Raw genomic sequence first — 13738 nt, forward strand, 5'->3', positions numbered from 1 at the left:
GCTTAAATAATATTTTATTACTGTAAAAGTCTGTAAATAAAATTATCTAACTGAACTGTTAGGGTGATGCCTCTAGCGCGTTGCCCCTGTTTAGTCCCATTTAGGTAAAATTAGACGGAAAATGGTAGTGTGGACTGCTTTTCCTGAAAAAGTACCAAAAAGGAGAAAATAAGTTATAAATAAAAGTAGCTTTTAAATGTAGCTCTTAAACAGAAAAAAGGTTAATTGTCTAACTGATGCTTATTTTTTTTTTTTTTTTCAGGTTTTGACTCAGAAAAAAAACAGGCTTGATACGGATAACTGATAAACTTGTACAGATTTGTTTAAAAAAAAATGCACATTTTGACTACTTTTCCTGCTTCCAGTTATCTGTCCTATTTTCCCAGAAAACGGATTCCGGATGCCATATTTCCCTACTAGGCAATTACTGACCATTCATAGTGAACATCCAGAGATAACTTTGATGATTTTGATTGTAGTTTCTTTCTATTCCAGTGGCCCTTTTTTGCCAGATTGGAAGTCAGTGTTCGACTAGCCATACAGAAATAAAAAATAAAAATTACTCTGGCTTATATGATAAGCCAAAGAGAAACTACGGTGCTAAAATCATAGATATTCTGTGGTCGGTTTGACCAACTTTAAGAAGAAAAAAAAATACCAGTGTCTCTTATTGGTATACCCTTATCGTTATCTCTCGTTGTCATAAGAGCACGTCTTTGCATAAATGTTGGATGGTTGCTACAATGATGCGTAGAAGGGGCTCACTGAGACGAATGCTATAGGAGAGTCTAAAACTCGAATGATCTGGTTGGTTGGCTAGGAAACGCCTCTGACAATTCATTAGGCAGTAAAAGCTGGTCGCGTTGTATTATTTGACCATAGTGTATATAATTCTCATTGATTAACGCAAACACACTAATCCATAAGTGCAGAAATAAGTGGGAGGAGCTTTTTGTTCGCACCGAGAATGAAGAACCAGAAATCATCTGCGGTAAACTTACTGCCTAATTATATAAACTGTGTATTTGACTGACTATAGTCGGCGAAAATACAGTTCAGAAATTCTTCCGCTTGCTAATCGTTTCTGAATATTGATGATTTTCTATTCAAGTACAGCAACCATACATTTAGTCTTTTTCTGTCCTTTTTCGTTGGTTTTTCTTTTTCTTTGACCCTGTCAGCAATTATATATTTTTTTTTTTTTTTACATAAATACCTTTTTTTTAATGAAAAAAGCAGTAAATGCAAAAATGTCAGGTAACATGGATTTCCGGTAAAACCATTGCTACGAATTATGATGGCGAGGAAAATTTCCTGCTTGGAGGTTCCTAACTGTAATATTGCCTCTAGGAAAGCAGGTGCAGACGCACACATGAGGGAGGGGTATCCAGATCTAGCGTAAAAATATTTATATGAAGAGGGATTTAGTTCAACACAGTGTAGTGGAGAAGAATTTTGAGGGACAATTCAGGAAGTACCCCCCCCCCCCCCATGTGTACATGCCTTTAGCTATGTAACGAAGGTGCCACTCCACCTCTGTGACTTTGAGGACCATTGTAGTGTGCGTTTCAGTCCAATCTAACTTTTAGAAGTCCTCGTTTTTTCTGTGGAAAATAAATTTGGCATTTCTCTTTGAGGCAAACTTTTTGCGCACTCAAGTTTAAAGTAAGGACACATTTGCTTCATACGATCAAGTAGCAGTTGCAATGGTTACTTTTAGTCTCAAGATCTTACAGTCCTTCAGCGAAAGTCAAATAACCGACTTCCAGCCGTATAAGACTTATGATCCCTGTGAAAATACAATTTTTCGACGAACCTATATCTGTAACTTGCAGTGAAAACACAGGATACTTACATCATTGGATTCAGTATTTCAGATCTATCTGTTCGTCGAGCCAGAACTATGATATAACTTAGGTTTTTTTAGAGAATGATCATAATTTTCTTTTTTCCACGTTTTTGAACGTATTTTTCTATAAAAAAAAAACAAAGCAATTTTAAAAATTTAATTCGGTTAATGGATAAAATAAATTTAAGCTATCGAATGATAGCAAAATGTCGTACGACTTATGAGAAATTAAACGGGGAACGTACGGCTTATGGGAAGGTAGGACTTATGGAAACTTAAATAGCATTTTCTATCCACATTGTTAGAAAATTGTCCAGAGGAACAAAACTTGTTAAAAAAAAACTTTATTATTTTGTGTTAGAATATTAAAACTACTTGCCCACTGCAGGTGCTTTTGCAACCTTTTTAGGGGTTTTTGGTAATTTAGTTGATGTTTTATTTGTTTGCAATAAATTAGATTGAGTATAGAAAAGAGATTAAAAGGCTGTAATAAAATGTAAAAATATTAAAATCAGATATAAATTAGAAAAAAAAGTAAAAAAAAGACTGTAAAAGCAGGCAGGTATTATTCAAACATTACCTTGTAAGTGCTCTCTGCTGTTATCTCATGGTCATGGGAACTCTGAACATTTCACGAAAAGCAGTTCTATGCCTGATTCATCCCGCTTCGTTCTCTGATATCAGTATCGAGAAATGCCACCACTACTACTAATGCATCGGAGTACCAAGTCGCCTACGGCTAATGCAGTTCAAGCCGTGTCAGTACCTCTCAGGGGATCTCCACTCCTTGAGGGAGAATACCTTGCGACAGGCAGGTTTGAACCGCAGTCCACCGGACTTCCAGGTGTGGTTTTGTCTGTTGCATGTTGCATTCTCACAAGGAATGGTATTTCAGTGACAGATGGCATCACAGAAAGAGTTTTCCAGAGTGGTGACGTAATTCCCGTAATTTTCCAGAGTCGCCTCTTCGTCTTTGGGGCGAATGGCAGAACTGAGTTCCCCTTTTTATTTTTGCTCAGGGGTATAGCGTAGGAGGAAAATAAGGGCAATAAGAAAACTAGGATCTTAAATAATGCAGGACTATCTGTTCGGTTTTTCGAAAAAAAAAGAATTTGTTAGGGGAAAAAACAGTAAAAAGGAATTTGACAAGTAACCCATTTTGTTTTAAAAAGGAATCTACTTTCCTTTCCTACTTACGCTGGTAACTCTGTTGGGAACTAGGCATAAGGAGGGGGCATCGATCGTCGTTAAGATTAACTTCACTTAGTTGATAGTAGATGGATAAATGCATTTTAAGCCAAAGGGCCGTAATAAAAATACATATTCTGAAAATAGAATGCACTGTTGCCCCCTTAATAATGTGGGGAAAAAATTTATATATATATTCCATGCCCCTCACTATCTGGACGTGGGCCCCTCTTGCCCCCTTCCTTTATAAATGCTGGATATTCGCCCCTGGGGGTATGGATTTCAATATGTCCGGAATTAGCATATTTATGTTCTGTAACAAATGTCCCCTTAGAGATTGGATCTCTTGATATCAGGGTTGCCAACTGCTGACGTCTAAAAAGAGTGCAAATCAAGACAAAAAAAGTGTTTTTGCAAAAAAAAAAATGCAAGTAAAAAAATCGGCACGCATCTCCCCTTCTCCTCTTCTGCTTCCCTCCGAGGAAAAAAATGAGTGCATTAAACACGAAAAGTGTGCAAGTTGGCAACCATGTTCCTTTGGCTAAATGACCTTCTGACTAAGTTGCCAACTACTGGCATTTATAGCGAATGAAATATGACACCCACAAACAGTGATTTTTACTCTTTTTGGATGATTTTCGCATCCCTTCTGAGATAGAAAAGAGTACAATTCACACGAAAAGTGTTCATGTTGGCAACTCTGCCTGACATGTGCACAAAAAATGGCACATATCCTGTTGTTACGTATCTCTGTATTAACAGCTGTGAATATTATTTACGCTCTTTGTTAATAAAGTGCGTCCCAAGTACATGTTTATAAACAGGTCTACGAAAGTCAGGTTTTTCAACTATATAACTACCATCAAGTGCAAATTTATTTCTGAAGAAAAATTTGACAAAAAAATATCTATTCCTGTCCCTATACCACGTTTATAAGTGTGTCTTGAATTTCTTGTTTTCAAAGTTGACACATAAATCAAAAAGTTACGGTGCACTATATTAAGAAGAAAAAAAATCATAGTTAACCAGGTGCAAAGTCATTGAAAGTGAAACAAAAAACAGAGACAGGAAAAACTTGAAATGATGTGCCCTTTTGAATTTATTGCTAAAAGTAAATTTTTGAATATATAAAAAGATTAGAAGTCCATTGCTTTGCTACAAATATGCACAATCGAGCAAAAGTTAAAGGAGAAAGGGTAAAGCTAAGGGTGTTGAGACTAAAGACACATTACTTTATAATATGCTACCGACAAAATATGTTTTGGCGAGCTTAATGTATGATCGACTGCAGACAGATTGTGTTTTGGCGAACTCCTTGCGATTTCATCCATGCCGCGAACAACGGTTTCGATTTACGTCTTTGATAAATTCTCAAAGATTTAAATTTATTACCTGTATTATGTTCCAATTCCAGAGACTGAGACCAAGAAAGAGGTTCAGAATGTTCGAAAAGTATTTTAGAGGGGGGGGGGGGGCAATTATGGAGGCTGAGACCTAGAAAGAGTCTGGGAACTTTATAAAAGTATATTAAATTTTATGCGTTAGAGATATTTGCTTTAAGACAGTTTGTACATTTGTTAAAAAAAAAAAAAATCTGTTTGGTTTTTGCGGATGCTTTTATTTCAACCATTAAATGTTTATAAATTTATATATGCTACAGGTAATTTTTTGACCAAAAAACTTCGTACACAATTAATTCGTACTAGTACTAGTATTTCGTACTAGTACTAGTATTACTTTTCACAATATACTACTTATAATATGCCTAATTAATTAATTTAACAAATTAATTCAATTAATTAATTTAAGAAATCAATTATTTTATTATATATTATGTTAATGTATAATAGACTGCAGACTGGCTATGTTTTGGCGAGCTTCTTGCGCTTTTTTTATGCCACCATTAAAGGTTTTATAGTAAATTCTCATGGTAATACTAATGTTTTTTTACAATATTCTATTTACAATGTGCTATATTAAATAATGAAATAAATAATTAATTTATAGTTTATTTCGTTAATGGATGATAGACTGCAGACAGCTTGTGTTTTGGCGAACTCCTTGCGATTTCTTCCATGCCACCATCAAATGTTTCGATTTACGTCTATAGTAAATAATCCTGGAAATGCTGTTGTTAATTTTTAGAATATAACCTATTATTTATAAAATGAAAATTCATTTTGGTTCATCCAGTTGGTTTTGTTTTCACTGAAGTAACTTGCAATTGTTTTATGGAATTGCACTGTGGTGCTCAGTCGCAGTAGTAATAATTATATATATAAAAATTGGCTTGTTTCTTTTTTTGTATTGCTTTTAGCTTTAGATTTTATTTCATTTTAGATTTTATTGCCTATTTTAAATTTTATCTTTAGTTCAAGTATTTATTCTACATTGAGCGTTGAAGACACCTTGTTTTATACAGGCAAAATATCCACGTGGGTTTAGCTTATCTTTTCCTTCTCCTGGCCATAGTCCGCTTGTTTCTTCTTCTTGAGATTGTTCTTTTTATATATTACATTAATGTTTAATAGACTACAGATAGCGTCTGTCGCTGAGCTGCTTCCGCCAGTGTCTTCCGTGAAACCAGCAAAGGTTTCTATTTACGTCTTTGGTAAATTTTTTATAGTATATATTACATTAATTAAGTGAATAAATTTAATTAATTAATTAAAAATAATAGTTTTATTTAATATATATATATATATATATATATATATATATATATATATATATATATATTCATCACAACAATATGTTGTGATGAATATATATGTTGTAATATATTTAAAAATATTTTGCTTTTCCTGAGGCCCTAATAATTTCGACGGTTTAAAGATGAAAATTGCAACTTTGAACGTCACAACGTTAAAAAACAACTATCGTATTGACAGGCAAATTCAGATGTTTTGACCTGGTCTTGTTAGGAGTTTCAGAAGCCATTATACCAGGGGAAAGAAATATGAAATTAGGTGATATAGAATTTATTTACTCAGGTAGGAAGGATGGGGTGCATAGACAGGAGGTAAGGCTCATTATGAATATTGAAGCTGCCAAGTCTTGATTAGATAATGTTTCTAGGGCTATAAAAAGAGACATGTTGGGTTGGTTAGGACACGTTCTTCGGATGGAAGAAGATTGTCAAAAATCGTCCTTTTCGGGCAACCATCTAGGGCCAAACGAAAAGTAGGTCTTCCTCGAATTGGGTGGGATGGGGTCGCGAGGGTGGATTTAAAGGGAATTTGGAACTTCTTGCTAAGGTGTAAAGAGGGAGGCTTTAAATAGATTGTGGTGAAGGCTGAGCTTACTTAGCTGTGTTTGCCTCAGGCGGCTTAGTACTACAGTGAGTTATTAGAACACATATGTATATAATGAAATAGATATACTTAAAAATGTGCTTAAATGACTTTAAGTGAGTATTCCGATGAAAAAAAAAAAATGTTGTACATAATATTCCGTTTGGTTTTGGGAGTTCAAAGTTTAAATGTTATTTTGGAAATTAACGTTTAAGTGTCCATCCCATGTTTAATTTTCCAAGAAGAATTCTGGCTATTTTTCTTGAAACATGGCCTTTTTAAAAAATAAATTCTGCTTATGGACTATTTTGAAAGGCTTTCTCCTCCGTAAAATATAATACTGCGCGTAAACTTATAGAAATTGTCTTACGGAGCTTACGGGTATAAACTGGCTCATGATTGGTTGGCAAAGAAACTCCAGCGATCATAAATGAGCTCACATGCTTAAGTGGTAAAGACGAGTATGACAAAGCTTAAGGTGGGTTTGGAGGCTCATAAGTTTTCCATACTTGTGACAGACAATGCCCAGCTCCTTTATAGTTAAAAAAGTAAAAAAAAGTTAAAAATCAAGTTAATAAAAAAGTAAATATTTCTGTCCAATGGTTCTACTAAACAAGAATGTAGCCATATGACGTATTTTTTTCCATTGAAGCAGCCATTCAGTGTGTTTGAGGTCAAATTTTTGGAGTTATCACCCTTTTAATATACGTGCAACCTTGTCTTTGTGTCTTTATAATTGTGACGCTTACATGTAGTTATGCTTGTGATATATGATTGACAATGACAGGTAAAGGACAAAGATGAATTTAACTCCGTGTAAAGCCTATTTTATTCGGTGACGGCATCCAAGTAGAAAAATAAACGGCGTCCAAATAATCATATATATATATATATATATATATATATATATATATATATATATATATATATATATATATATATATATATATATATATATATATATATATATATATATATATATATATATATATATATATATATACTCCGCCATAGCCGGTTCCAAGCCCGCGCTGAGTAAGGAGGAGGAGACGATGGGGGAGAGGACCCGTCGGTTAATTAAATCTCCATGAATCATCTATAAAGAAATGAATACTCCCAGAAATTTTGTTCCTACTAAGGTGTCCCCGGTAAGCGACGCGATCCCGCTCCCTGCCATTTTGGCGAGATCAACAAGTGTACGAGCTACACCCACTAAGGTGTCCCTAGTAAGCGACGCGATCCTTCTCCCCAGAATAGCGGTGAGATCGACAAGTGTACGAGCTATTCCATGTGAAATAAATTTACAGAAGGATGAAATCTGAGTTTATAGATAGACTTTGAAATCGGCGAAGCGGGACTCAACAAGGCTAGTGATGGCTATGGCAACGAACCGTTACCAAGTAGACGTTCTTTGTCTATCAGGGACAAGATTGAACGGAGTGTCTGAAAAAACCATACCGGTCCATGACTCCGACAACTCGTACTTATTCCTCAACTCCGGTGCATATGATGGATCCGGTGACCATGGAGTCGGCTTTATGATAGGCTGCCGTGCGCAAAAAGCTCTTCTTGAATGGGATCCAGTGAACCCGAGAACAGCCAGACTACGACTTAAGGGAAGATTATCCAACATATCTAAAATTGCTGTCTATGCACCTAGAAGAGTGGCAACAGATGATGATAAAGACTCCTTTTACACTGATCTGGAGATTACAATGCAGAAATGCCCCAAACGAGACTTGCTAATTTTAGCGGGTGATTGGAACTCCCCTGTTGGCCCGAGAGACCCCAATAGTTGCGATATTGTTGGCCCATTCACTCACGGGCAGTGGTGCTGCAATGGGAATAGACTACTCCAGTTCGTGAGATATCAAAACCTTACCATCACCAACACTATGGTCCAACACAAACCCTCTCAAAAGACAACTTGGTTCTCAAACGATTGCTTCACAACTGCCCAAATTGACCATACATTGATCCGTCAGCGTTGGTGCTCCTCAGTCATCGATTCTCGAGCTTACAGAGGGACATGAACAGGGTCAAAATCTGAAAGCGATCATACGCTTGTAGGTGCGAAAATACTCCTGGAGTTGAGCGCGAGGAAGAGACAACCCCCAAAATGGAAGTTAAACGTGGAGAAACTGAAAATCCAAAAAGTGTTTACGACTTTTGCCTGAAGTTACAGAACCAGTTCGCAAGCCTGACCAACTGCTGTAATGAAGACCCAACCACCCAATGGAAAGACGTCCGGAACACCACTGAAAAGGTGGCCACTGAATTTATCGGCTATGCCCCTGCAAAGACGAGGAATAATTACGTCTCAGAGAAAAGTGTAAAGCTAATCGAAACTAGGTGGCAGGCATCAAACGCACCACTCGCAGTACAAAAAAATCGCTATGTAAACAGGTTAAAAAAAGCCTTCGTCAAGACCGCCAACACTGTTTGGATGAGATTGCTTTAGAGATGAAAAAGCAGCCAGAAATGATGACACTAGTAGGCTGTTTAGAACCCTAAAGAAATAACTGGAATTTAGTCACCCATCGCTGGTCCCTTAAAAGACGCCCAAGAAAGTGCGATCCCTGACGTTCAAGATAAAATTGATCACTGGAAAAATCACTTTAAAGACCTGCTTAATCCAAATACAGATGGACAAGATGCAACGGCGATGCTGCCACCAACAGCTGAAAGATCACCATATGAAATCGACAGGGCACTACCTGCAGATTCAGTGATACTTAACTCAATCAAACGGCTAAAAAACAATAAGTCTCCTGGAGAAGATGGTCTACCTCCCGAGGTCTACAAGGCGTTGCCACAAGTTTTAACAGAGAAACTAGAAACCCTCTTCAGTCTGATATGGGAGAAGAAGACCTTCCCGTCTGATTGGAAGGTGTCAGTAATAATCCCATTAATTAAAAGGGGGGACAAATGTGACAGCCGGAACTACCGAGGGATATCACTTATGTATATGGCTACCAAAGTATTTTCGATGATTTTGCTGAAAAGGTTCGAGGACGCAAGGGATGAGCGGACACGTGAAAATCAATGCAGATATCGAAGAGGGAGAAGGTGCACTGCACAGGTCTTTGCTCTTCGCCGTATTCCACAACAGTGCAAACACTACAAACTCCCCAAAATTAACATGTTCCTTGATTTTGTAGCTGCTTTCAACTCTGTAAGTCGCAAAAACCTTTGGCGAATCATGTTGGAAGATGGTATGCCGGTTGAATTCATAGAGCTGTTGAAGGCCTACCACAAGCATTGCAATTTGACAGTAAGAGTGCTGGACGAAGAAACTGAGTCCTTCAGTGTTGAAAGTGATTTAAAACAGGGATGCATATTGTTCCCTGTTTTGTTTAACTACTGTATAGACTGGATTCTAGAGAGGGCACTCACGAGTTTTGATGGTGTTGTTATGGGATTGGGCATTAACGTGTCTGACCTGGACTACGCGGACGACATCGACGCTCTTGCTGCTGATCCAGCAACTGCCCAAGCAATTTTAAATGAAATAGCACATTTCTCTCAGCTACTGGGTATGAAGATCAACACGGCCAAAACTAAAGTCATGGACCTAAACATAAAGTCTGACTATCAGCTTGTGCTTTACGGACAAGAATTGGAAAAAGTCAACAGCTTCACATATCTTGGCTCAATAATAGACTCTCGTGGAGGCTGTGACCTTGACGTAGAGAACAGAATCCACAATGCCCAAGCCATCTTCACCCAACCCCGCCGCCATCTGTGGATCCGGCGGGAGATCAGCATGAAGACAAAACTTTCTGTCTATAAAGCGGCTGTTAGATCTGTTCTCTTCTCTGCAGTCAAAACTTGGCCACCAAAGGCCCTTCATCTCCATGATTTGGAAGTCTTTGACCACCCCTGTCTACGAAAAATCCTCAGGATTTGATACTCCGATAGAATCTCAAATGTTGATGTGCGCCACCGCTGCTGTAAAATCGAACCCACCGCCATGATAGTCAAACAGAGAAGACTGCGTTGACTTGGTCATGTCCTGAGAAGACCCAATGACCGCATCGTAAAGCAAGTGATTCTAGCTGCCCCATTACAAGATTGGCGCCGGCGACCTGGCGGTCAATTTAAGAATTGGTGGACAACTGCGAAAAAAGACCTCGACCCCATTGGCGGATTTCGAAAGTTTGGCAGAAAGTGGGAGAGCTGCTGGCTCCAGTTTGCTGAAGAGCTGGCACAAGATCGCGACAAGTGGGAGTCAATCATACGGAGTCTTCTAGATGCCGGGTAAGGCGTCCGCGTCTGGTCCCGGAACAAGTACAAGTAAGTAGTATATATATATATATATATATATATATATATATATATATATATATATATATATATATATATATATATATATATATATATATATATATATATATATATATATATATATATATATATATATATATATATATATATATATATATATATATATATATATATATATATATATATATATATATATATATATATATATATATATATGAGAGTGACACTGTCCTACTGCCCCGAAGCTCATCCAAGTAAAACACGAATAAAGTTGATGACAGTAAAAGTAAGCAGTTGATGGTAGTAAAAACGAATTTGCAGGGTAGTATAATATATCGCTCTTAGGAAAAGCACCGACACGTCACTTAAAACAAAATGAATTTTCCGTTACAAAACAACTGAGGGTCGTATGGAGCAGGGTTGCCACTCCTAGTGATTTATAACTATTTATAGTGTTTTTTTATATTGCCTAAAAATAAAAATCACTAGAATTATTGAAGAAAGTCGCTAAATCAACCAAAAAATCACTAAAATTCAGTGATTTTTCTTTTCAACGGGTGGCAACTCTAGTATTTGGTTCCCATATAGGTCATTCGAAAAAGCAAAACAACAATTTATCCTTTCTATTGGCTTATAACTTCTCACTAGAGAGCCAATCAGTTTTATGTTATTTTTAATAGCGTAAATCTATATCAGGCCCACAGTATATAAATTATAGGCAGTATGATCTTTCCCTATCTCACGCCCATTATAAAAACCCGGACCGAGGTGCGAGTGCTCCAGAGAACGTAGAAACATAAGCGACATTAGATCTTTTCACGGGCAGACAAGTCAGATTTCTCTTGAATATGAAACTTGGATTCAGCGTTGGAAAAATAAATTTTGAAGAAACTAATTTTAAGTGAACTTATTCCAATACATATATGAAAATCGGTAATTAGTAGTGCAATGTTATTATTATATATTTTTAGGAATTAATAGTAGGTTTCGAAATCTCAAGTTGGTTTCAAAGGCATTTTGAGAAAGTTTCTGCCAAAATACGTGTTCCAGGGTAATTGGACCGCTGATGGCAGATCAAATGAGAGGAGCTGTTTGTACGCGCTAATGCAAGAATAAGTGGGAGGATCTGTTTGTTCGCACCGAGAATGAAGAGCCAGAAATTATCTGCGGTAAACTTACTGCTAGATCTTTATACTGTGATCAGGCCTGACAATCAGGCTATGCAGGCATAGTTTCAGAAACGTGGCGGTATTGTATCTTAAGGAAAGAAGAAAGAAAAGGAAACACATCATTGGTTCCCGTGCAAAAAAGCGATTTTTCTTGTTGTTCAAAGTGGGGGGGGGGGAGAAAGGGAGATACATAATTGGTTCCCATGCACGATTTTTCTTCTTGTTCAAAGTGGGGGGGGGGAGGAAGCAAATAAAGAATAGGAGACACGATCATTGGTTCCCATGCAAAAAAGAAAAGGAGACATATCACTGGTTCCCGTGCAAAAAAGTGAATTTTCTTGTTGTTCAAAGTGGGGGGGGGAGGAAGCAAATAAAGAATCGGAGACACGATCATGGGTTCCAATGCAAAAAGCGATTTTCCTTGTTGTTCAAAGTGGGGAGGGGAAGCAAAAAAGAAAAGGAGACACGTCATTGGTTCCCATGCAAAAAAGTGATTTTTCTTGTTTTTCAAAGTGGGGGGGGGGGGGAGAAAGGGAGATACATAATTGGTTCCCATGCAAGATTTTTCTCGTTGTTCAAAGTGGGGGGAGGGGAGGAAGCAAATAAAGAATAGGAGACACGATCATTGGTTCCCATGCAAAAAAGCAATTTTTCTTGTTGTTCAAAGTGGGGAGGGGAAGCAAAAAGAAAAGGAGACATCACTGGTTCCCGTGCAAAAAAGTGATTTTTCTTGTTGTTCAAAGTGGGGGGGGGGGAGGAGAAGGGAGATACATAATTGGTTCCCAGGCAAGATTTTTTCTTGTTTTTCAAAGTGAGGGGGGGGGGAAGGAAGCAAATAAAGAATAGGAGACACGATCATTGGTTCCCTTGCAAAAAAGTGATTTTTCTTGTTGTTCAAAGTGGGGAGGGGAAGCAAAAAAGAAAAGGAGACGCATCAATGGTTCCCGTGCAAAAAAGTGATTTTTCTTGTTGTTCAAAGTGGGGGGGAAGAAAGGGAGACATATAATTGTTTCCCTTGCAAGATTTTTCTTGTTGTTCAAAGCGGGGGGGGGGGAAGCAAATAAAGAATAGGAGACGATCATTGGTTCCCATGCAAAAAAGTGATTTCTCTTGGTTTAAAGTGGGGGGGGGAAGAAAAATGAGACATCATTGGTTACCATGAAAAAAAGTTTTTTTTCTTGTTGTTCAAAGCAGGGGGAAAGAGCAAAAAAGAAAAGGAGACACATCATTGGTTCCCATGCAAGAAGTGAATTTTTCTTGTTATTCAAAGCGGGGGGGGGGGGGGGAGATTGCTGAACAATGCTTTCAACCAAACTGATTCTAATGATGCACGTTCTATTTTGATACGGTGCCATCCAATCCCATTTTTGACGGATTTCAGATTTAGTTTTCTAAATTTCCATAAAATTATTTTCGTGATTAACTTTTACAAATAAGATTATTAATAACAGTTACCATTCCTGTTCAGCTTCAAATGACGATTCTTCCTCACTTGATATATATATATATATATATATATATATATATATATATATATATATATATATATATATATATATATATATATATATATATATATATATATATATATATATATATATATATATATATATATATATATATATATATATATATATATATATATATATATATATATATAATGTATATATATATATAATGTATATATATATATATATATATATATATATATATATATATATATATATATATATATATATATATATATAAATATATATAATATATATATATATAAATATATATACATATATACATATATATATATATATATATATATATATATATATATATATATATATATATATATATATATATATATATATATATATATATATATATATATATATATATATATATATATATATATATATATATATATATATATATAGGGGCGGATCCACAAAAAAATAAGT

General features: G+C 36.2%; 2 protein-coding genes across 4 annotated transcripts in view; both read left to right on the forward strand.

The window, feature by feature from the left end:
* LOC148945835 (protein grainyhead-like) overlaps positions 1 to 13738 on the forward strand; it is a 317009-nt gene that overhangs the window by 45702 nt on the left and 257569 nt on the right. The window lies entirely within an intron of this gene.
* On the forward strand, positions 7704 to 8363 carry LOC148945836 (protein CFDP2-like). Its single transcript, XM_089097525.1, has one exon. The coding sequence runs from the start codon at positions 7704 to 7706 to the stop codon at positions 8361 to 8363; it is 660 nt and encodes a 219-aa protein (XP_088953651.1).

Source organism: Artemia sp. Qi Xiang Cuo, chromosome 12, assembly GCF_049724085.1.
Source record: "Artemia sp. Qi Xiang Cuo chromosome 12, ASM4972408v1, whole genome shotgun sequence".
NCBI lineage: Eukaryota > Metazoa > Arthropoda > Branchiopoda > Anostraca > Artemiidae > Artemia > Artemia sp. Qi Xiang Cuo.